The sequence below is a fragment of the Vanessa cardui genome, chromosome 5, assembly GCF_905220365.1.
Source record: "Vanessa cardui chromosome 5, ilVanCard2.1, whole genome shotgun sequence".
Classification (NCBI taxonomy): Eukaryota; Metazoa; Arthropoda; class Insecta; order Lepidoptera; family Nymphalidae; genus Vanessa; species Vanessa cardui.
Genome location: NC_061127.1, coordinates 14,052,009 through 14,078,043, shown reverse-complemented (window position 1 = coordinate 14,078,043; position 26,035 = coordinate 14,052,009). Strand labels below are relative to the sequence as shown.

Below are 26,035 nucleotides of genomic sequence, written 5' to 3'. Positions count from 1 at the left end.
ACAAACATTTGTCTGTTTTTATTATATTAACTACACTTACGTACACAAGGTACGTTACGTTTACGTTTGGTTATAATCATCTGAAATCATACGAGCTTCATAAAATGCACGATCCATTATTTAAATATAAAAAATGGATATTTTATTTCAAAGGCTTGTAAAAAAAGTATGAATTATTAATGCATATTTATTAATATTTATATAATCTATGATCGACATATATTCCGAACAGTTAATAGCTTTAAATGAAATTAATACCGCATTTTTAAATGCATTTTCTGCCAACATTTAAGTGCTTAACAAATATATATTAAATTTATTTAAAAGACACTTATTATTACGGCGTTAGATTTAAATTTAAATCACGTTTGATACTTTTTAATTTTGTCGGTTGCACTTACATAGATCATAACCAGCAAATAACTACATCAACAGCCTGTAAATTTTATCACTGCTGGTCTAAGGGCCTCCTCTCTCTTGAGGAAAATAATTGGAGCATATTCCACCACTCTGCTCCAATGTGGGTTGATGGATACACATGTGGCAGAATTTCTATGAAATTAAACACATGCAGGTTTCCCATGATGTTTTCCTTTACCGCCGAGCTCGAATGAATTATAAACACAAATTAAGCACATGAATATTCAGTGGTGCTTGCCAGGGTTTGAATCCGCAATCATCGGTTAAGATGCACGCGTTCTAACCACTGGGCCATCTCGGCTCTATGTACAACAGTTCTTTCAAATTATTTTATACGGAGAACCATAAATGCGTAATCGTTTCCAATTACTTTTCTCTCTCCGATTTATTTTTATGCATTCTTATATGCTAATAGATTATTTATGATAATTTCTTTATACTGGTATTCATTGTGTCCGCTACTCGCCTCTCGATTACTGTTACTTCGATAGTAAATTATACGAGTTTCTATGCGATTGTTTGCTTTATTTATAAGTCGATTTGTGTGGAATTAATGTTATATTTATATCTAAATAAAGTCACAATTACTACCTTTAGGAAAACTCATCATAGCTACTGTATTTAGTTTTTAACATTGCCAATTCATAAATTCTAAACCTTGCTAAAGCTTGTTAATTTTCAGTTAGGACAAATTTAATTTTGTTTTAAGTGACATAACTCTGTATTTCAAATGTTGGAAAAAAATAACTACTGAAATTCTTGTTAGTTCTATTCCGGTAAAATCTACATTTCGAACCAGTTGTATATAATACAATTCTGTTAAACGACGATTCAAATGTGCTTGTAAAAACCTACTGCAATAAAGTATATTATGATTTCTTAGGTAGTCAAGACAAGCCATCAACAATCAATCTTCTAACAAAAATTAAATACTAGATAGCTAATTATTGCTGACGTATTTCGCTGGTGACAGTTAATTTCTTCCACCACAAAATGATATGCGATGCTATTAACAAGAAGCTGTACATAAGCACCGTCAGTGGCGGTTTTACCAATAGGCTAAGTAGGCTGGAGCCTAGGGCGGCAGATTTAGAGGGGCGGCAAATTTGGCCCAAATTTGTTATTATCTTGCAGAAATTAAAAAAAAAGTTCCGTAATCCGTATACTCGTCACTACATAGCGGGTTGGAAAAATAATCTAGCAACTGACAGAAATATCACCTAGTTTATAATCATACCAATAACGGGAAAAACGGATATAAAGAGCACGATAGAACACAAATCATAAATGTTGCAAAAAAAAACGTAGGGGCGGCAAAAATTTAATAGCCTACTAGCGGCAGATTTGTACATCCGCCACTGAGCACCATCACATATACAAGCTGTTTATAGTCTTCAAACCTCTTGAGGAGTTCCAAGGTACTTCAATACAATATTGCTTTCCTCACAATGGTTCTTCATCGAGCTTGTATGAATTAGGCTTTTAACTAATAAACAAAAATTAAGCATGTCAAATTTCACTGGTTTGCGAGTTTAAACCAATAATTTGAGACCGAACTTGATACATTTCGCCACCTATTACTCTCATTTATATTAATCTACCACCAAAACAGGAATACTTATAATATGTTCACAGTGGTGTAACTACAACAAGGATTATGACTTCTTGGTTCCCCAGACGGCGATATAAGAAAGGGCTTTAAATGGTGTCAATATCTAGGCAGTTGTGACTTTTTATCAGGTTTACCAGATTGCGAGTCCGCTTACCTATAAAAAAATTATCTTGAATGATTTCGTTCACGATGGCCTATTTCAATTATTTTGAACAATGTGTGCGCAATCTCATCTTATGACGCAGGACCAAAAGCTTGACGTACTTTCCGATGTACAAGACTGTAAACGCTGCTAGCTATTTCTTCTTCTTCTTTTTGTCTAGTAGTAACAGCCTATAAATTTCCCACTGCTGGGCTAAGGCCTCCTCTTCCATTAAGGAGAGGGTTTTGGTAATCTTGTTTTGTAATTTTATTTCATTTCAAGACAAATTAACGTAATATTTTCTAAATGAAATTTAATCCGTTGACGATATTAAATTTAAACATAATATTGTGTATGGATTTCGTCTCAATCAACGGAGCATGCAAATTTCCTAATGACTTCCAATACTCCGGTTTGAAACTTGCAAAATTCACATACCAAAGAGATATGGAAGTATGTCACGATTTGTTAAGGAAATTCATTGTGAACGTACCTTTACATACAGAATGGAATTTGTATTAGTTCATTTCCAAGGAAGATATATTTTAGTTGTATGCAGTTGCTTGTGTGTCAAATACAGTAATATTTCCTTGTCAGCGTTTGTATTTTAACTTTTTGAATGGCAATTTAGAATCATTTTAAATTTGCTTGGTGGCAGGGTATGTACGCCTCAGTATGTACTACCGAATCATCATATATTCTTTCACCTAACAGCACTACATCGTTTTTTATTTTTTATGGTATAGGTTGGCGGACGAGCATATAGGCCACTTGATGGTAAGTGGCTATCACCCATAGACAATGAAGCTGTCATCGTCAATGTGAGATGTTATGTCCCTTGTGCCTGTAGTTACACTGGCTCACTCACTCTTCAAACCGGAACACAACAATACTGCGAACTGTTATTTGGCGGTAGAATAATTAATGAGTGAATGGTACCTACCCAGACGGGCTGCATAAAGCCCTACGACCAAGTATGTATAGTATTATTAAGTTCTAGTTTGAATGGTAATTTTATCTTAGTTCTCAAGATAAGTGGCGCATTGACGATTTAAGGAATAGGTAATATTTCTTACATCGCCTTTGTCTTTCGGCGGTGGTGACCACTTACCCCCCGGTGACCCATTTGGCCGTCCTCCAGTGTATATCTTAAAAATAATCCTTGATGTTAAAGGTTTTTTAAACTCTTAAGGCTGGAATACACTAACTTATTAGTAACCCTTAGCTTAAATTGTAAAGAAATTCAAAATTGATTTCATAAAGTTATTCTTATCTTTGTAAAACGTTCAATTATAATATTAAACATAAATTTATAACAAAAATTGTCAATAAGTATATCTTTTCAAAAACGTACAGTTTTACGAATTAAAACGAAATTGTAATTGAATAACATCTTATTAGTATAAAAATAACTAAAACTAAAAAAAAATAACTTTTTTTTTATATTTTTCTAATTCTACACATTTAGCTTTATATAGGAGAGCACGAGGCTCAAAGATCACTAGCCCATTTGTGCGACTGTTTCTTTTTATAAACAAATTAAAACATATTTAATTTACTATTCTAAAGTTCTAAAAAAATGATTTTAAGTCATACACACCTAAACCAGTCTTATCATCACATTTTTAAATGATACTTCTAAGATATATACTATGTATATTCTATAATATATACGTTTATAAATCTAGATCAATAAAATGATATATTGCAGAAAATCAGCAAGGCTGTTCTGTAAGGAATACATTAATACTGCGTGAAGAAAGCGACTTTCTAATAATCTGATCTCATACTATATATTTATTGACAATTGTAATTATTTACTAGCTAATGCTATTCGATTTCATAAAAAAAGTTAAAGGATAAATGTTTTTTTATACAGAGATGCTAGTGACCAAAAAGAGCTTAGTCATTCATCGTTTCTATCGTTAGTAAACAAATAACGCTCAGTTTTGCAAGTTTAATATTCGCTAGAGCCTAACCCATTGAATTTAGATTTATTGGTCATTGTGGAGGAAGATTTACGAGGTGTATTGGGATAGTCAATGCTATAGTCGATTATTTTATATAAATTAGAATTGCGCCGTTCCTAACTCACTCGGATACTTTGTTTGAAATAATAAATTGTTATCAAAGTTGGTATGTGTATCCGAATTTATCAGGTCATTGTTAAAAAGTTACAAGAGGAGCTGAAAAAAACAGTTTCTATTTCGGACCGAATATATCTTGTAGCCTTATTCCAGTATACTTCTTTAGCATATGCAGAGTTTTATCATCTTCATCAATTTCTATAAAACATGATCATCTTAAATGAGTTGAGTCGCATGTGCCTATAATTAAACTTATTCACTTACCTTCCAAACCAGAACACAATAACAAAAAGTATGGCCGGTTGCCACTGACAAAACAGGTAAATGATTGGATAGTATTTTTACAATTTGAATAATAATATTTTGATTGATAGATAATAATTTGCGTAAGTAGATAAAAATGTTTTTTTTTTATTTATTTAAAAACCATCGCATATTAAATCACTTTTATAACTGCAAGGGATGTTTAGCAGGTTAAAAGCGCACAAAGGCAGTCTTAAAGCAAGCAGCGTACCCTTCCAAAGAGCCTTTACGACGGGCTAGACTTGTTTTTTACAAAAAAAAAAAAAATAACTATACCGAGCATAAAACTCTAAAGATTGGGTAGTGCAAGTTCAATAATAAATATGTATATAATACTAGCTGTACCCTCGACCTTGTACGAGTTTGAATGTAACAAAAAAATTATAATCTTGTAGCCTAAGTTACTCCTTATTATATCACTTAGCTAGTAAAAGTCCCGTCAAAACCTGTCCAGCCGTTCCAGAGATTAGCCGAAACAAAACGACAGACAGACAAACGGACAAAAATTGTAAATGTTATTTTGGTATATGTAACATATGCATTGAATAAAAAGGGCTATTATGATATTACAAACAGACACTCCAATTTTATTATAGGTATAGATGTACTAAAATTATTGTCTATAAAATGCTTTTATTTGAGAATGCAGTCGACAGTTACTGAAATAACGATACATTCCAAACACTCAGCAAAGTAAATTACTTCTCATTTGATCTCAAATTAAAACTTAATTACTCGTACTTTCTCCAGTAAATCTCTTACGTTGAGCAAAGATTAATGTCTTTACCAGACATATTTACGACTTTTATACAGGATTTACTCCTGCGATTACCTAATAAAATATGTTATGTATTATTTACTAATTATAACTCGTGGATGTTTTATTACGGAAGCGAATTCTTTCTGCGGAAGTATTATTGGCTTTTCTCGACATTCCAAGCATATAAGTATCTTAATAGTTAATTAAATATTTTTAATTATAAATCAACCCTCATAAGAAGCTACTCGAGTAAATTAGAAATCATTTTTTTTAAGTAGACAGGATTTAGTATCAAAATAAATTTTATTTAAGTAGGCTTTTACAAGCACCTTTGAATCGTCATTTTACAATTAAGTGAAGCTACCACCGGTTCGCAAAGTAGATTCTACTGAGAAGAACCGGCAAGAAACTCAGTAGATTATCTTTTTCAACATTTAAAAAATACAAAGTCATGTTAGTTGATACAATTATTTTAATTAATATACCCTGCTTGAAAGTCAACAGGTATTAACTCCACGCCTTTTTTAACCGACTTCAAAAAAAGGAGGAGGTTCTCAATTCGTCGGGGCCTTATTTTTTTTTTTTTTTATTTTTATCATCTATAAATTACACGTCGCGAAATATAGACTATTTCTTAATATACATCGTACTTTAATCCTGAATCCTCTTCAAGTATTAATAACATCAAATATCAACGAAAAATGAATGAGCTAGGATAAATTACATTCAGAATGATATCAAATCTTTTTTCCCAAGATTGGTGGCTTAATATTCCTTACAGCGCCATTGTCTATAGGCGGTGATGACCGTTTACCAGGTGGCACTTTTTACCTATCCGCTAACCGTCAAAAAAAATTTAAAACCAGTTTTTCCAAAAAAAAAAAAGGAAAATTACTTTTAATAACGTTTTTTATCCCAGACATACATAATTTATTAATCGAATTGGATAAAAATCTAAAGTATTCTTTCTTTTTGTTCACATTTAAATCAGCAGAAATAAAATTAAAATGTTTTACTATTTAACGTAATATAAAATATTTCAGCTAGCCCATTCTTATTCAAATACTTAATTCAGAGAAATAACGGATTTTTACTTATATATTATGCACCCTTCACAGCATATTTGATTTTAGATTTATGTTAATATTTGATGGATCGGTTATTTTTTGTGCAGCTGAATCATATCAACGATCTTAGCAACGATCTAATGTAATATAATTTGTGTTAGATTTTTATTGTGGACCTGTAAACTGATAAGTTTTTTTATTTGCCGTTGCGTAAAATCTATCCTCATTCTAATGGTTTTATCAGAGTTTTTTATTATACTATTATAGCTGTGCCTATGACCTTGTACGTGTTTTAATTAACCAAAAAAAAACTGTTGTAGCCTAAGTTACTTTCTATTATATCAGTTATCTGCCAGTGAAAGCCCCATCAAAATCGGTCCAGCCGTTCCAGAGATTAGCCGGAAAATACAGACAGACAGACCGACAAAAATTATAAAAAAAATATTTTGGTATACGTACTGTATATAAATACATACGCATTGGTGCTATTTTAATATTACAATCAGACACTCCAATTTTATTATATGTATAGATGACAACGTAGTGTCAATAGTACAATGGTGTGAGAACCGCCTAGTGTTTTAAAATTTCGCAGGATCGATCCTGACCAAGAGGTTAGGAGAAGTCCTAAGGCAAGTAATGAAAATTAATGTTAGTAATTCCTTAATTAATTTGAGCCATTGCTAAAATTGTTCAAAAATAATATGTATTTAAAGTCCATTCATTTTAAAATTGCTCATTGGTCTAGTGAATATATGGTGGAGATATAAGACCTCGGACCTCTAGAATCTGAATTCAACTCCTCATCAACCTCTATTTAGATCTCTATTTAGATTGGGCAAAATATATTCTAAAATTAAAAATAATTTGAACGATGCTTAATGAAAAATCTATAACGAAACAATTCGCAGTAAGAGATTACGACGCCTTCTATTTATTATTGGTATAAGTGGAAGAAGGTCCGAAAAGCCAAACGAAATATATGATAAATGCGTCATTACATCATTCGACAATATTAATGTAACTTGGAACAAGAGTCGGCAGTAATAAAAACGGTAACATCGGCTTTCGGACTGAGATAAATTTGAGTTAATACTATCTTTGTTGGAGGCTCTTAGTCAAGCGGCTCACGGAAAAGAATTTTGTGTATCCGCGAAATAAAGCGTCGGATTTGTGGAGTACGTTACTCTGTTTGCTTGATATATTATCGTCGGGAGAAAGGTTTTCATCGAACCTTATTTATTTCAATCATTCATTTCTGACTAAATAATTGTTTTTGTATCAAATTATACAGTTTAACGATTGTACTGTGACAAGGTTACAATTGGATAATTGTAACTTTGTCACAGTCGAATCATTACTGTCATTCAGACATTTTTCTATTCTATTGACACATTAGTTTCGTCGATTTTTGGTGGTAGGGATTTGTGCAAGTCCGTCTGGGTAGATACCACCCACTCATCAGTTATTCTACCGCCAAATAACAGTAGTCATTATTGTTGTGTTTGGTGGTAAGGATTTGTGCAAGTCCGTCTGGGTAGATACCACCCACTCATCAGTTATTCTACCGCCAAATGACAGTAGTCAGTATTGTTGTGTTCCGGAATGAAGGGTGAGTGAGCCAGTGTAACTACAGGCACAGAGGACATAATATATTAGTTCCCAAGGTTGGTGTCACATTGACGATGTAAGGAATAGTTAATATTTCTTAAAGCGTCATTGTCCATGGGTGTTGGTGACCACTTACCATCAGATGGCCCATATGCTCGTCCACCAACCTATACCATAAAAAAAATCATCGATCTAATTGAGGTTTGATCGAAGTTAGCGTATCATAGTCGTCTGAAAGGACAACAGACATCCCAAATCACGACAAGACAGTCGGTACCCCTTTATACGTAGCGAAGCACGTACCGGGCCTCTAGTATGATTATATAATCGAAACAGCAAACAGATTAAAACTACAGCACAAAATATTAAGGAAGACTAGCCTATACGCAGGCTATATATTGCATAGGTGTGTGTGTAAAAACAATTGAACTCCAATTCCTCACTTTAATTCGATGAGACAGTCAAATCAACACAACGAGTCCATACACAAGTGAAGGCTTTGTCTTGCTTTCCGACAAACACTTCCAGCTTAACAATTCGTAATTGAAACTGAGAATTTCATGGCAGAAACACAATAACTTTTTAGTCTGGCGTAAGGTTTAATCTTAGGATCTCGTAATCTACAGTCTTGTAAATTAATAAGCAACGATCTAGTTACAGTAGATAAAGAATCGATTTACTGATAAGCCATGTTTTCATTTTCAGATCCCATATTCATCACACAACATTAGTAGCTCAAATGCCTTGAAGCTGAACAAAAAATGGGTAACGGCTTCAGCAGCGCCAACAGTCGGAAGTGGTCGAAAAGAGAGGCTCCAAATCCGGAGTCTTCTAGAATACTCTTCCTTCTGTACCTCATACACAGAACTTGGAATGTAGTTGTGGAACATATGGATTCAAAGAGCACAAGGTACAATAACTTAAAACTATATAAAAAGTTAAGATTTATCGACCTTTACAAGATGACCCTTTTAAGATGCTAATACGAAGTTCTTTATTTTTTATTTCTCAATCTGTTTTACAATAAACTTATGTTGTTTCGAGTCGAGATGGCCCAGTGGTTAGAACGCGTGCATCTTAAACGATGATTGCGCGTTCAAATCCAGGCAAGCACCGCTGATTCATTTGCTTAATTTGTCTTTATAATTCATCTCGTACTCGGCGGTGAAGGAAAACATCCTGCATGTGACAAATTTCATAGAAATTCTGCCACATGTGTATTCCACCAACCCGCATTGGAACAGCGTGGTGGAATATGATCCAAACCTTCTCCTCTAAGGGAGAGGAGGCCTTTAGCCCAGCAGTGGGAATTTACAGGCTGTTGTTGTTATGTTGTTTCACTCATTTAAAATTGGTCAATTGCAGATGGCGTGGCTCCCAAGTTCCTAGTTCTGGGGGTGGAGTGCGACACTTCGACTCCGTAAGCTTGGACTCCGGTTCGTGTTACTCAGCCTGCAGTTGCAGCTACTGTCGTCTTCGGGACTGCGCTGCGGATTGTGTCAGGTAAAACTTATATTTCAAGATACTTGAGAAATGAGAAGGTTTTGTATTGGACGTTATATCTTGTAAATAATGCTTATCATAGAGATTTCAACGCTTTCAACTCTTTGATAAGATATAAATCTTTTGGAACCATTAGCTGAGGCGGAATTTTAAAAACATGCTATTTTTTTAACAATAAATAATTCATAAATAATCAATCAATAAGTTCTAGAGAGCAGAACTTTTCCCAACTTTGCTATAAAAACTTATTTAGACCTGTCAAATTCTCGAAATTCTCACGCGAAAAATGAATTACAATTTATTTACGAAATCTTTATCTCATTTTTTCAAAGTGCGTTTTTTTAATAATGAAAGCAATATTGTGAAAACTTATCACTGAACAACTAGGAAGGCTGGATGAGTACTGAAATTTGTCTGTGAGTTGCTAACTTCAGACATGTTTAAAAACGTACCACATTTTCACCAAACAATAACGGCAAAGATTATCTTTTTTCACAATCTCCTCGATACTATTTTGAAAGTTTTCATAAATCAACCAGACTGATATGATACTTCTCTTATATAATACAAAAATATAATTACATCAAAACAACAAACACAATCACTATTAACATCTACTTAATTCGAAAATCTCGTAAATTTCAACTATCGTTCCAATAGTTTTGACCAATATCCTAAATTAATCGTTTATCTTGAAATGAAATCCGGGTGTATTCATTGGAATATATCTCAAACCTTGGACAAATATCACGTGATAAGCTCATGACAGATTAATGATGTTGGAACATAATTATGATAGGATGCGGAGTATAAATTTTGATATGATATATTAAAAATGCATAAACATACAAATTATAAATATTGGTGTGTATTACGAAAGAATATAACATTTCAATCACGTCTTAGTAAAAAGTTAAGTTTATTAAAAACTATCTATCATTTATCAAACAAATATTGACGGAGAGTTTTAACTAATATTCCAACTGGCTTTTGCCTCTGACTTTGTCAATGTTTGATTGAATGGGTATTCCACTAGCTAGATAAACGATGCTTTAAATAAAAGCATAAGGTACTGTGTATGTATGTATTCCAAGATTCATTGAATACCGTCCTTTATCAAATATCGAATCATCCTAACGTTCAATTGTATTATTAAGATAATTATTAAAATTTGTGTTTGTGTTTTTTCGTAATTATACTCAACAATCTTTTCTTTCTTTTTTCAGGTATGTCAACTAATATAACCGGATTTCGAAGATATAAAACATTTGTCTGTCAGTCATTATAAGAAACTATCGTTTACAATATTAATAAAAAAAACACACAACACAATAAAATAAGTTATTTTGTGATTAATATAAATAACTTTAAGTCCATTAAAGAGCGGTGACCACGTGATCGTGATTGATATAAAAATTTGATGAATGATAAAACTTATCTGCTAAGAAGCCAAGATGAAATTTAATTAAAAGGCGTATTAAGGATCCCTTAAACCTCATCCTTTTGCTTTACGGCTTTTGAAAAATTCTCTAAGATACCATCGTTAAGATAACGTCGGTCTTTAGACTTAATTGTTTTATTTACTTTGCGTTTTATATTGAGGAAAACTGAAATAAACCTCTTTGGTCTTAGAACTTTCTACTCGAATACAGCGAAGCCAAAAGGAGGATTAGTTTTGAGCAGGTTACATAATATTTTTAATTGCTCCCGTATATCTTCAATATGATAATTTAACAGCTGATATATATTTAAAGTCTCAATCAGTCTGGTTAAAGGACGTCATACTAAATTAAACATGGGGTATTAGGTCTTGTCAAATTTTCTGAAATATTCCGTGGACAATTTTTATGGCTAAATTGTTCTAGTGGTACGGTAACAGATCCCAAGCTCCTGGGCTCAAACCGCAGGCTGAAATAAAGTTATTGCAATTTTCTGTTTGAAGAATTCACAGCAACAGCTCGACGTCTACTGGAAGGGTACACTTCATTGGCTTAGGAAGCATACAACGACACTGGCCCTGTGCCTAAAGTCTTTCCGGTTGCTTCCGAATTGCCGCCCTATCGGATTAAAAGAATAAAAGAATAGAGAATTCACCCGTGGTTGTACACAGACTTGTATACTATAATATCATACGTAGTTGGCAAGTTTTAAATTATGGATGCCAAATTCGGTCAGCAAGACATAATTATCATAACATCTGCTTTTGACAATATGTTTCATTATGTTTCATAACAAAGTATCAAATCAAATCAATTTTATTCAAGTAAACTTCACAATGAAGCGTTTTTGAATCGTCAATAATCAAATACTACCACCGTTTCGAAAAGCAGCTTCTAGCGAGAAGAAACGGCAAGAAACTCGCATAGTTGCTCTTTTCAAATAAACACATTTACAGTGCTGTTATTGACAGTAATTAGCGTCCTATGATGGAACCCGAGCCTAACTCCAGGCGTTTCTCTCTAAAAAGTACTCTTTTAATGTATAGTATGATTTATTTATTAATTTAGTCTTAATAATATTTTTAAATTTTGAAAATGGTAAATTGATTATATTTTCCGGTATCTTATTATATATGCGTATACCATTGCCCAAAAACGTTCTATTTACCGTATGCAAACGGAAACTGGGGGTTACAAGTTTATTCTTATTTCTTGTATTAATAGTATGTACATCAGCATTGATAGAATAATTTTTAATATTCTTTTGTATAAAGATTATATTATCATAAATATATTGTGAAACAGCCGTTAATACACCTATTTCTTTAAATTTCTCGCGTAATGATGTCCTGGAGCTAATATTGTAAATAGATCGGATAGATCTTTTCTGTAGAATAAAAACAACTTCAATCTCTGCTGCATTACCCCCTAACAACATTCCATATGACATAATACTGTGATAATTACTAAAATAAACTAGTCTAGCAGTACTTATGTCCGTGAGTTTTCTAATTATTTTTATTGCATAAATGGCACTACTTAGTTTTCTTGCCAGGGCATACAAATGGGTGCCCCACTGCAGTTTGGAGTCAAGGGTTATCCCTAAAAAGACAGTCGACTCAACAAACTCAAGCCTTTCATTTTTCAAAGTTATTGCAGAAGGATATGATTTGATATTTTGCAAGGAAAGCAAAACACATTTAGTCTTTTTAGCATTTAGTACTAAATTATTTATGTCAAACCAATCAAGAACCCGCGACAGAGCACTGCTTACAACGTCATAGTTGTTTATTTTTCTATCAAGTTTAAAAATGAGGGATGTATCATCTGCAAACAGTACAATATCGCAAGTATTTTTTACGAAATAAGGTAAATCATTTGTATATATTAAGAACAAGAGAGGTCCCAAAATTGAACCCTGTGGTACACCCATTTGCGCCACAGCGCCATTTGATTTTTCACCATTAACCACAACCTACAAAACTATTTCACTAAGGTAGGAGGAAATTAATTTCAATGCAGGGCCCCTGATACCATAATATTTAAGCTTTTCTAGGAGAATATCATGCCTAACGCAATCGAAAGCTTTTGATAAATCACAAAAAACTCCAATAGCGTTTTGTGACTTTTCCCACGCATCATAAATGTGCTTAACAAATGCTACACCCGCATCAGCAGTCGAGCGACCCTTAGTAAAACCAAACTGTTGAGAATGCAATAGCTTATTCGAGTTAAAGTATAATAGCAATTGATTAAGCATGACTTTCTCAAAAATTTTACTTAATACTGGCAAAATAGAGATCGGCCTGTAATTGTTTGGATCATTTTTATCACCGGACTTAAATAATGGGATTACTTTACTTAATTTCAACATATCAAGAAAAATACCAGATTGTAAACATTTATTAAAGATGATAGCTATATAAGAAGCCAAGTCAACAATTACATTGTTAATAATTGTGACTGATAAATCCCATAGATCACTGGTTTTTTTCAGATTTAATGTTTTAAATATTTTTAATATTTCGTACGGAGTTATATTCTCAAAAGAAAATTCTAACTCATTCTGGGGAACATAACATTTGAGTAGATCTAAAGCGTCATTAGGAGACGCATTAAGTCCTTTAGTAATATTCAGAGGAATATTAGAGAAATATTCTTCGAATTCATTGGCCAAATCTAGATCTTTGCCTACAATTTTGCCTTTTATACTAAGGGATAACTGCCCTGCATCAAACTTCAACCTACCTGTTTCCGAACTTATAATATCCCAAGTAGTTTTCATTTTATTATTAGATTTTATTTTTAATATGCAACGAACGAGCTGTTTGACAAACTTGTTTAAATAACTTGGAATATTTTTTAACAAAATTGATAAATTTACAATCACGATTATATTTCTTAAATTCATATAGCTCATACAATTTATTTCGACTTATATAGATACCGGTAGTGGCCCAGTCTGAGAACTGCATTTCATTGTTTTGATAAAAGGTTTTTAACTGAAATATTTTATTGAATTCGTTATTAATTACTTGTAAAAGAGAATTATATAAAGAGTTGGGATCATTTGAGCTAAGATTCAATTTTGGAAGGCTACAGTGTAAAGCATTATTGAAGTTGATTAAAGCTTTTACAGTAATTGGCCTACAAGTGATTTTTCGTTTCTTTTGATTTTTTTTATACCTATTGACACCATTTGGCCAAAGTGATCTGATGTAAGGTTTGATAAGATTTTCTTATTAACGGCCTCACAACTACAAAACACGTTATCTATGCAGGTTGCGGAAGTCGCTGATATTCTTGTAGGTTCACAAAATATGTTATTTAGATTATAAGATTGAAATAAATTCATGAACCTAGTACTTATGGAAGATTGCACTAAAATGTCAATGTTAAAATCTCCACAAATAACTATATTCTTTCGCCCAGTACAGACTCGCTTAAGGGCGTCCTCCATCACACATTCAAAAAGGTTAAAATCCGATTGTGGAGGTCGGTACACGCACATAGCTATAGTATGCTCGAGTTTATCGAAATCCATTATTATTATTTAATTGATGGAAGAAATAACTGTGTATTTAGGTGGTTATTTACAGTAAAATAAAGTATGTTACAGAAGAATATAATATCAAAAATGTTCCTTATCGCTAAAACAGAAATATCTTCCAGACAATCTTCGAAGAGAATATCAGACCATAAAAGGCTATCGGCTAGCTCGGACGTATACGGACTTCAACTAATATTATGTATTAATAGAATAACTTTTAATACCTAATGTTAAAAATAAGTGTAAGTAGTTATAAATAAATGTTTATTTGTACTTGGTCCTCATATATTCACTTAGAAGGATACTACACAACACTACAATAGGACATTGTATTGCTGTTTTCTATTTTGAAAATGAGTGAACCAGTGTTACTAGCACGTGGGTCCAATAAGCCTTATTTCTGAAGGTTGGTGATGCATTGGCGATGACAGGAATGGTTTAAATTTGATACGTACGGTCATATTTCATCCATGATGATTAGTTACCATCATGGATGAAAATGACTATAGCTAGAACGATGGACATTTCATAGAAAAATGGATGGATATTTATCCAGAAATTGATTGAATTGATATATTAATCAGTTTCGATACTATCAATTTTTTTTTTTTTCAAATAATCACCGAAGTCACAGTTAATTACAAATTACTAAACTTATCCTTGTTTGAAGTGTTGTGTCAATGTCAAAGCATACCAACACTCACCACCCAAAATGTGCATAGAGCCACCTGGTGGGATATAATTGGAACTCATTCCAATTACAAAATATGAGAGGAATTACAATATTCGAAATAAAAATAACACGATATATATTTTACTTGGACAGTTCACTTGTCAAAAATATTTAGGGTATTTCACAATAATAACTGGATTAATTTACCTAATATCTTCTCAAAATTGCATTTTTATGACGAATTATTACAGATGCGCTCGGGAAAAGTTCGTATAGACGATATTTAAATTACTATAAGTGCTGTTTGATTGCATCAGTGCAAATACACTGCAGCGCGCCATTAGGTTATTAGTAAGATCCAGATTGGTTTCCCCTACGGTTTATCTTCCAATAAGTGGAATTTGCTAATTTAGAGGGAATGCTGTTGATGTGAAATTGAGATTACTTCTAATAATAATCGTTCTTTATAGTCTATTAAATATGAATCTTTATAAAATTGGTAAAGTAACAGTCCGAAAATTTCCCACTGGACTAAGGGTTTTTCTCCCTATGGAGATGAGTTTTAGAGTCAAATCCACCACGCTTTCCAATGCGGGTTGGTTTATAAACGTGGAAGAATTTCATTGAGATTAAAGTATATACGTTCTTCGCGGTGTTTTCCTTTAGCACCGAACACGAAATGAATGATGAACACAAAGTAGGCACATAGAAATTTAGTAGTTCTTGTCTGAATTCGAACGTACAATCATAGTTTAAGATGCAAATTTAAAAATATATATATATAATATAATATCTAATTAAAGTAAATGAGATTTAGACGTAGACAATGATACAACATTTTACTAATATGGCATAGGTATGTTTTCCCAATACTATTCAATGCATGAAATTTGCATCGTGGTAAGTATCATTGTCGTTGAAAGATTACACTTTAGACAAATCAACGTAAGATGAATGGAATAAATAAAAAAAATAATAAGAGAAAAGCAAAGCGTCTGTCCATTTGAAATCCGCAATCTCGAGTTAATACACGTGTAATACCACCGAGCTGTCTCAGCTCTTAAAAAACTAACTAAATGAAATTCTTTTTGAACATTTATACTCTTAATGGCACTCAAGTAATGAACGTTTTCTCAGTTGTTTAAAGAAATTCTTTCTATTTTTCACGTTTGCCTCCCGTTGCTCTTCAGTTGCACACACGTCCATTGGAATTTTGTTTAAATGTGAAAAAAAAAAATACAAGTTTATTTTGTACTACGACTTACGGAGAGTTCGTGAAGATGCATTCACTGTTTGTTTGGAAAGAACCTTGTATATTTTTTTAACTTTTTTCATACGTTTTATTCAACGTCATTATCTGCTGTTGCGGTATTTTACAAATTAAATGTATTTTATACTAATAAACATAACAAAAATACATTATTCAATCGTCAACATTGAAACTCTAATACCGAAAGCAGCCAGAAGAAATAACAAGAAATGAATAGAACAATAAGCAAGTTCCTTTACAAAAGTATCGAGAATAGCACTCTTTACGAAACAAATGGCTTCAGTGTTATAACTCAAAAGATAGATCGCTGGACACATTAGTATACAATAACAACAACAACAGCCTGTAAATTCCCACTGCTGGGCTAAAGGCCTCCTCTTCCTTTGAGGAGAAGGTTTGGAACATATTCCACCACGCTATTCCAAGGCGGGTTGGTGGAATACACATGTGGCAGAATTTCTATGAAATTTGTCACATTCAGGTTTCCTCACGATGTTTTCCTTCACCGCTGAGCACGAGATGAATTATAAAGACAAATTAAGCACATGAATCTGCGGTGCTTGCCTGGGTTTGAACCCGCAATCATCGGTTAAGATGCACGCGTTCTAACCACAGGGCCATCTCGACTCGAATATACGAATATAATATATTATAATACGAAACATTGAAATAAGAAGATGTATACATTTCAAGCGCGAAGATGAAATTGATGAACAACATAATTATTATGCTTGCAACCTGTCAACGAGAACAATACATCGTCTTCCAAGATAAGTATAACCTCGGAAGACGTTGATGCGGTCCTAGTGATCTGTATTCACACCTTGTTCGCAGTTTAACAATGATAGTAAAATGCAGACGAAGAAAAATCAAGCATTCGAAGCCAATTGCAGAGCTCTCGTGATGTTTCTAAACAAAAGTGGTGCAAGTCGCAAATCCTTCAAAGCGTTGGAAAAAAACAATAAAAAAATATTCATCACCTCATATTGGAAAGAAATTCTTTTACACGTCTAGACTAGACAGTAGACGAGTGAGGCTTCTCTTTCTCTGTCTTTCTTGTACTGTTTTAATCAACAAATGATCTATTAATAACAATATAATTGATTGATATTTAATTTATATTTATCATTTAATAGTTATTTAATACAAAATCCATATTGAAAGAACTTCGCTTTAACCGAGTATTCCACGACACCTGTTTTTTTCTATTTGATTTGATTGATAAAAAAAAAACACGGAAATATTAATAATATAATCATGGAACTCTCTTTTCATTATTGTATGTTGTTGTATTCCTTCCGCAGAATTTGTTGTTAAGCAATGCAAGGTTACAGCTTAATAGAAATGTTTCCTATTCGTTAATTGTTACAAAATCTTTTAAAAGCAAGAATGTAAAAGTTTTAATCTCTGAAGTGCTCAAACGTTTTCAACTTATCAAGTAACGCCTCAGTTCGTTAAAGCAAACTCTTTTATTTTCATGATCTGATTTGATGTGTGGCCGAGTGTCGGGATATTTGTATTTTCTTTTTATATGTAATATTAGCGAGGAAGAAAAGCTTATGCGCCAAAATGGTGTATTGGAAAATGAGGTATAAATATAATGCTTTGAATCTAATTTTAAATGTAGATATGGATGCACCATCTGCCCAAAATATTTATTTGAAATTTCTCTAAGATTGGGTTGTCTGGAAGAGATAAATTGGAGAAACTGTAAGATTTCTCATTCTATATTGAAAAATCAAATCAAACTATTTATCGCTAACAGTCGCGCAGTACACCGCCCGCATGCCTCTTAAACAATTAAAATCCCGCTAAGACGCCCGCTCTGCAGTGTCCGTTGTTTCAATCGAAATTATAGACACTCTTTCTCGTTACTGTCTGGTTTTATAACAGTTACAATTTTCCTATTTAAGCGTTATCTCAAATTACATATATAAATGAAAATTACGCGTATGGCAGAAATCTTGGACTGTATAATTGATGACGATTATGAAATGGGGAATCGAAGTAATAAAAAAAAATCCTGTCGCCTTATAAAATTTGATACAAAAGATTTCTCATGGGTTGGTATATCTCATACATTAATAGCGTATGACGTTTTTAGTCCCAGTTATTATGAAAATGCATGTAACAGGTCCTAATTTGAAGAGCTACATTCGTAGATGTGCAGAAGTTAAAAAGGGATTCTTAGTTGCAATTTACTATATTGTTACGATTTATCAAGAGATTAATTTTAGAGGGCGGCAAAAAAGTTACTAGCCGGTAAGAAAGCGGTGCTAAAAAAACAAATGCAAAACGTGTGAAAATACGTTGTCAGTTATATATAAGGAAAATAAGTCAAAACAAAACCTGTCATGTTTTGAATTTCAAAAAAAACTTTTGAATGAACGATGTTTCTTTTGCCTTTAACCCACTACTATTTATTTAATTTTATACGAGAGTAAGCTTACCGATTTTTTACGTTAATGCTGCCATCTAGTAATGTTAATAAAAACTTCGTACAATATACAAGATGGATAAAAACTGACACACTAGATGTCACTGTTGTACTACTCATGCAAAATTTATAGCTTCTATTTAAATCATTATTTTAATAAGTATTTTAAGATACTGCTGTCATCTTGTTAAGATTTTTATCAACACGTAATTATTCAAGTATAAAGAACACTTAATCAATTTAATAACAGATGGCAGCACTAGTAATTCAGAACGTTAAAACCATTTAAGACTGTTATAGTCTGTGATTTAAGAATGTATAAACCACGATCGAATTCGTTGTCACTTTCACATCCGAACTCACAACGATACTCATTGGAATAGAACAATATTGAAGATTCTGTAAAAAAAATTTAATTCATGTGAAGTGAAATGCGAGACTCTTCTTAACGTTTTCTAAAAAACCTTTCAGTAGACATATTTCTGTAAAATTAGTGTTGAAACATCAACGACGTCATATTGTAGTATGTTACGAATAAAATACTTTTAGGTTAAACAATTTTGTGACGCAAAAACTGATTAGTTTTACTATTATTTGCCTGTATACAGAGTGTCTTTGCTCATATTTTTTGTTAAAAGAAGAAAAATATAAATGTCAACTTCTATTTATAATGTCAATTTTAGTTGGTTGAATTCAAATTTGAATTGTTTGCCTTATATCAATATGTTTATCAAAATAAAGTAAATTTAAACTTTATCAAGCTTGAAGATGGAGTAAGTACATATTCACTTTTTATATTTTTTTGTTATTAGCCTGGTAATACACACTGTATAGATGAACAACTTTCAATTACAATAACAAAACTTCTTTAATATTTTTTCAGTCTCATTGAACGTGTTTCACACCCGTCCGCAGTCCAGGTAGAGGCTTTAGTATCCTTTTTAGAGGAGAGACCTACCCTAGCAAAAGGACTTGTGAGGAACCCGAGTGCTAAGGCTAGAGCTATAAAAGAATGGGAAAAAATTACCGCCATATTAAATAGCTGTAGAGGAGGGACAGTTAAATCTAGAAAAAAATGGGTTAAGGTATGAAAATATAAAATTAGTATAGCCATGCATTTATTAGTCGAGGATATTATATTTTTTCTTAAATAATAATGCATGTAGAATGAGTACTTACTGTTTTCCTTGCTTAGTATTGGGCTGATAAAAAAAGTGCCGTTAAAAAGAAATGTGCTGCACGTAATGCTGCCAGACGTATGTCTGGTGGGGCAATGGAAGATAATCCCGAGTTATCGGAAATCGAGGAGAGGATTGTGGCACTAATGTGGGGTGGTGGCGATGAACATCTGCAGTTGCAAGTTTTTGATGTTAGTTTGCTTTTTTGTATCTTATTTACATTGTTATATTTATTATATATAAGTAGGAAACAGTGCTATTGGAAATTATTATTTTTCTTTGATACATACATACAAAAAGTTATTCAGTTTTAAATACAGATAAACTTATTTTACTGAATTGATGAAAACAAATCATTTGTGTAAGTTAATATGGTTTTATAATACAATGAAATATGTTAATTTTAAAACTATATATTGTAGGATTGTAGGATATAAAATGCTACTGTAAATTATACTTTTTCTCGAGGGTAGGGTATACAAACTAGTTACATAGGTAATATGCACTAAGCAACTTTTTTTATATATATCTACATACATATTAAGTATTCATGTCAGCACATAAATATAATAAAACTGTTTTTAGGATAATGTAAATGTGGGCTTTGATGTCACAAACATCAAAATGAACCAATCCCCTCAGCCAAGTGAGGTAAGATTATTTGACTATATTATTGTGAATGAGAAAGTTTGAAGGGATGGATGACACTAAAATGGCTTAACAGATCTGAATGGAATGAAGTACCGAGATAGATTATAGTCTGGAATAGAGCAAATAACTTTATTTTGTTAAAAAAATATACCTAGTACATGCACAACCTTTCTTCAAATGCAAGTCATGCCACTGGCCGAAAATTATAATTCAATTAAAATATTTGTAACAGAGTATTAATGTTTTGTTTTTAATTTTTCAGTCTACTCTAGAACATGATGTAAAGCAACCAGAAAGTACAACAGCAGAGAGGCATGGTGACAGTACAAGTGCAACTTTGTGTAATTATTTTATTATTTTTTTAAGAGCTATCATAAATAGACGGATCCTTTTTTTTCTTTTTTTTCTCTCGCTGGAAAAACGCGTTACGCGGGGCGCCCGGGATCGCTTACGCATGCGACCGTAACGCCCTGACGAAATAGACGTATTCTCCATCAATCGATTAATTTTACTTTTTTATTTTTTTCCTCAGTACTGCATCATTTATGAACCATTTTGATACTTTTATTTTAGGTATGTATCCTTTCCGTTTAGTCATATTTACGTTGAAGTACAAATACCATTTTTTGGTGTAAATATGTATTCATGGAGACACTGGTTTCACATGTTATGCTATTGCATTCAAACTATTGATAATATTACTAATAGTATGCATAATGGTTCATAAATTTGACTAGTTTGTAATCTTATGTGGTTATTGATTCTTTATTTAACAATAATTAGATTAATTTATTTTTAAGCTCCTACACTCCGCACATTTCGAGCTGTCAGAAGGTTACCACCACAACGACGCTCTCTATTTACCAGCATAGCTGATAAATTTTTGAAATTAGAAGATCAGCGGTTAGCGCATGAAGGAAGAGTTGTCAAGGTTATGGAGGAGATGGCCCGAACTCACAATGTGTTGGCTGAGGGGGTCAAGGCTCAAGCTGAAGCGCATAAGACTCTCGGAGAGGGCCTTAAAGTTCTTGGAGAAGGGCTGAAATCACTGGCGGAATCAATGAAAATATATAATTAATAAATTGTTTAATTTTATTTTATAGGTGTAAATAAAAGACTTTTATAGTGAGAAAAGGCAAGCCTACCTGATGGTAAGTAGTTACCATCGTCCATAAAAATTAAAAATTATATATAGATTAATCAACTATGACATACCCAATTATTATAATAATGTTGTAAGTATGCTCTACTACATATCACAGACTTCAAATAACAATGTTATTTATTTAATTTATAAGATTCTATATTATTTTCGAATAATAGTTATTTTTATACAAAAGTGTTTTATTAATTACCATTAAAACCTCCTTGGTCCTGCATAGAATACATTTACGTTATTTTAGCATATAGTTCATACTTGAATCATATAAGAAATATTAACCTACTCAAGCCTAAGCCTTAACCTAATTGTGTGGAAAATGTTATATTTAGACTAGAGACTAAAATAATGTCTATCAAAATCAAAATAAATTTTATTCAAGTGGGCTTTTATAAGCACTTGAATTGTCATTTAACAATTAAGTGAAGCTACCACCCGTTCGGAAAGTAGATTGTACAGAAAAGAACCGTCAAGAAACTCAGTAGTTACTCTTTTTCAACATTTAAAAAATCCAATCATTTTAGTTAAATACAATATATGTATGTAATTTATCCGGCCTGGAAGTCAACAGGTATTTATTCCAAGCTTTTTTATCATCTACAAAATCTTGTATCGAATAATATACCTTTTTTACCAATGTCTCAAAATAAATTCTAAATTTAAGTTTGAGGATAACTCAAAATTGAAACAAACAAACCTACGCGATATGTTGTATAGGGTAAAGCATGAAACTAATTATTATTGCAATATACAACACTGTAACCTTATACCCAGAACTTTGTTACAACTTACTTTAGACCACAAATAGTTTACTGCGTTTTGAGCTGATTATGAAATTGACTCCTATATAGAATGCTCTACAACGTAATAGTTATGCCTGATGCCTTTTATCCAATAATAATATAATAACAAAAAATTAATGCTAGAAACATACTTATTATATACACTTGGTGACGAGGCTTTCTAGTTAGGTATCACCCGGTGAATAGATATTGTACCACCGGCAACAGTACCCAGTGTTATTGTGTTCCGGTTTGAAGGATGAGTGAGCCAGTGTAAATATTTATATCAAATAAAACGATTCTCATAGAAAATTCGTTCGCGTCGCTTACATTCTCACAAAGTGGCGCTAGTATAGATTCCATTCGAGGTACAAAATAACAAATGATGTTTTCATTGAAAATTCATAAGTGAAATGGAAAGTGAGATTTAAAGAATAGCGCCGCTGGTCTACTTCCTTCGATATCGTGAGTTCGATTCACGAGAACGCGGCCGACTTTTCTCCGCGGGGGAAACGGAGTGCGGAAAATTCTACGCAATTGTTAGTCTCGAGATGACCACAGCTTTGAATTATACATGCCTAATTTAATTAACGATTTCTTCTATATTGAGTCGTGCGGAAAGCTGCTTTAAAAGTTTGTTTTATAAAAACTTTTTTATCGTTATTGTATAGTACCTACATAGTCAAATATTTTTATCAGTATGAAACAAATAGGTTTAAAACTAAACTAATATTATAAATGTGAAAGTATTTCTTGTCTGTCAGTCTTTCTGTGGATCTTTCAAGGCCAAACCAATGAACCGAATTTCATGAAATTTCTCACCAGAAGCAAACTCTTGAGTTCAAGAAAGGACGTAGGTCAATTTTTTACCTAACGCGATCGAAACCGTAGATGACAACCAGTCGTAAACAGAAAAACTTTTATTAAAAAAAAAGTTGTCCTGATCCGGTTATATATAGTAGAGCATATATCCAGGTAACTTTTAATATCACTTATAATCGATACTATTGAACTATGCGCAATTTTTTTTAAGCTTCTGTTTCCTTTAGTGGAACCTTCGAAAGACTGTCCATCTATTGGAAATATATAATAAACCTTAAAAATAATTAAAAAATAAAATTGAGAATAATTGAATCTTAAATTGAGTTAGGTTAAAATAATAAATAAAGTGAGTGTTGCCAGTATTGTGGCCCTTATTTAAAAATAACTCGACATTGCATTTATTTGCATATATATTAGTAGGTATTGCATGTATCTGAACATTTTTAAAAGCTGTGTATGATGGAAGTATATTCTTCATTTCATAAACGGGAAAGACAGTTGAAACATAAAAATGCTTACACTGTCGTATCAAACGACACTGCAAGCGCACATTGTTCTGTACCGAGAATCGAACTCGCAATATTATTCCGAGAAATGACAACTGGATGCGGAAGAGTCCCATAAAATATAAGACGACGAACGACGACGAACTTGAACTCGCTTTTTTTTATAAATAAAAGACAACATCACATACATTACTCTGATCCCAATGTAAGTAGCTAAAGCACTTGTGTTATTGAAAATCAGATGTAACGACGGTACCACAAACATCCAGACCCAAGACAACATAGAAAACTAATGGTAATCTACATCGACTCGGCCGGGAATTGAACCCGGGACCTCAGAGTGGCGTACACATGAAAACCGGTGTACACACCACTCGACCACGGTGGTCGTCAAACTTGCTTTTTTGGCACACAACTTTGGTGAAAGAACAAAATATTTTTAAGAATTATGTGTGGTAGTCTATGAAGTACTGTTTTTGTATATTACAATCCATTATCATAAGGTTTTATTGCCGATTTTATTATTAAACGTTTTTTAAATTCTTTAGGCCACAGATTCAAACGCGTTAAGGAGGCTTGTCGCCAGCTGATAGAACGATAGTCAAACAGGCTGAGTTACTTTCACATATATAATAGTTGTATAGATAAGGCTACGGTATTCCTCATGATAGCGTAGTGTCCTCCACAACATTAGTGTGCCAAGGTAACAACTTAATACGTATAATCATTCATAAGGTTTGGCACATATTTCACCACGCTGTTCCAATGCGGGTTGGTGGAATACACATGTGGCAGAATTTCTATGAAATTAGAGACGCAGGTTTTCTTACGATGTTTTCATCACAGAGCATGAGATAAATTATAAACAGAAATTTAACACATGAATATTCAGCACTGCTTGCCCAGACTTGCAACGCTTAGTGTTTGCACTCGCAATTCTAACCACTGGGCCATCTCGACTCTACGGGCTCTACCGGCCCGGGTCACAACCATCAGTAAATATCCCCGTGTTTTAATTTCGCATGATCTTTTGACAATTCCATATTTGAAAATTGTGTTTTTTTACGTTCCGAAATTAAAATTTAATATTTGCAGATGAATGCGGAAATTATTAGCCTTGGCTAGATTTTATTAAACTTTCAGTAAAACATGCCAATTAATCTATACTAATTTATATTCTAATCCGAGAAATTTACAAATTTTTACATTCATTATAGGTACTAATAAAAATAAATAAATTATCATTTTTCACAGAGTTGGAATTTAGGTATTCTTAAAATTTTGATTATATCTTAATATGAATATGAAAATAGATTCCGAATTTATACCGATTATTATTCACTACAAGATTTTGCAGACGATAAAAAAGTTTGGAATTAATACTTGTAGACTTCCAGGCAGGATAAATTACATACATATACAATTGTAATTAACAGGTGAAAAAGAATTAACTAATGAGTTTCTTGTCGATTATCGGTAGAACCTACTTTCCGAACCTGTGGTAGCTTCACTAAAAATAGTTGTTAAATGACTATATATATAATACTTGAATATAGTTGTATTGTATAAGATGAGTTCAAAGAAAACTCGATGCTTGTAGAATTAGAACTCTTTATTGGACGTGCGTATAGTTGGGGAAATTATTAGCGAATGGTACAATGATATAGCGCAAACGAATGAACAATGAGATGTACAGCTTAATTATTGTGCGATTACCGTCCAGAACGGTAACATGTGGTCACATGCGTATAAAATGAGTGGTAGGTGAGTAGGTTGCTATGCTTTTTATGGCAGGCGCCAACAATAGTAGGTATATTTTGATTTTGATTAGTTTTTAAAAATGTGTAACTAAGAAACTAAGTATACTTATGTAAATAACGATAATTTTACATTTTGTCCGTGTAAACTGTCTCTCAGTTTTTAACTTTTTAGTGAAATGTTTTACTTTTCGAGTGTTAGTGTCATTGAACATGGATGTCATGGAGTTTCGTTACCGTAACCGAAGCTATCAAATAGCGAAAATAAATAAAAATATATCCGTAACTTTTAAAAAATTCAGCATA

At 32.6% G+C, this 26,035-nt stretch overlaps 2 protein-coding genes across 2 annotated transcripts in view; both read left to right on the top strand.

The window, feature by feature from the left end:
* Positions 1-26,035, top strand: part of LOC124529772 — a 146,937-nt gene that overhangs the window by 27,947 nt on the left and 92,955 nt on the right. The window contains exons 2-3 of the mRNA XM_047103679.1: positions 8,708-8,912; positions 9,368-9,505. Of these exons, the coding sequence (XP_046959635.1) occupies positions 8,764-8,912; positions 9,368-9,505 (287 nt within the window). The 5' untranslated portion in view covers positions 8,708-8,763. The remainder of the gene's footprint in view (positions 1-8,707; positions 8,913-9,367; positions 9,506-26,035) is intronic.
* On the top strand, positions 19,192-21,959 carry LOC124529773. Its single transcript, XM_047103682.1, has 6 exons — positions 19,192-19,647; positions 19,758-19,959; positions 20,070-20,243; positions 20,638-20,703; positions 20,966-21,044; positions 21,504-21,959. Exons 1-6 carry the CDS (start codon positions 19,643-19,645, stop codon positions 21,779-21,781), a joined length of 804 nt encoding a protein of 267 aa, XP_046959638.1. The 5' UTR covers positions 19,192-19,642; the 3' UTR covers positions 21,782-21,959.

Coding starts and splice junctions, on each gene's coding strand:
- LOC124529773 (XM_047103682.1), top strand. Junction 19,960..20,069: donor CTAGAAAAAAATGGGTTAAG/GTATGAAAATAT, acceptor TTCCTTGCTTAG/TATTGGGCTGATAAAAAAAG. Junction 21,045..21,503: donor CAGTACAAGTGCAACTTTGT/GTAATTATTTTA, acceptor TTTATTTTTAAG/CTCCTACACTCCGCACATTT.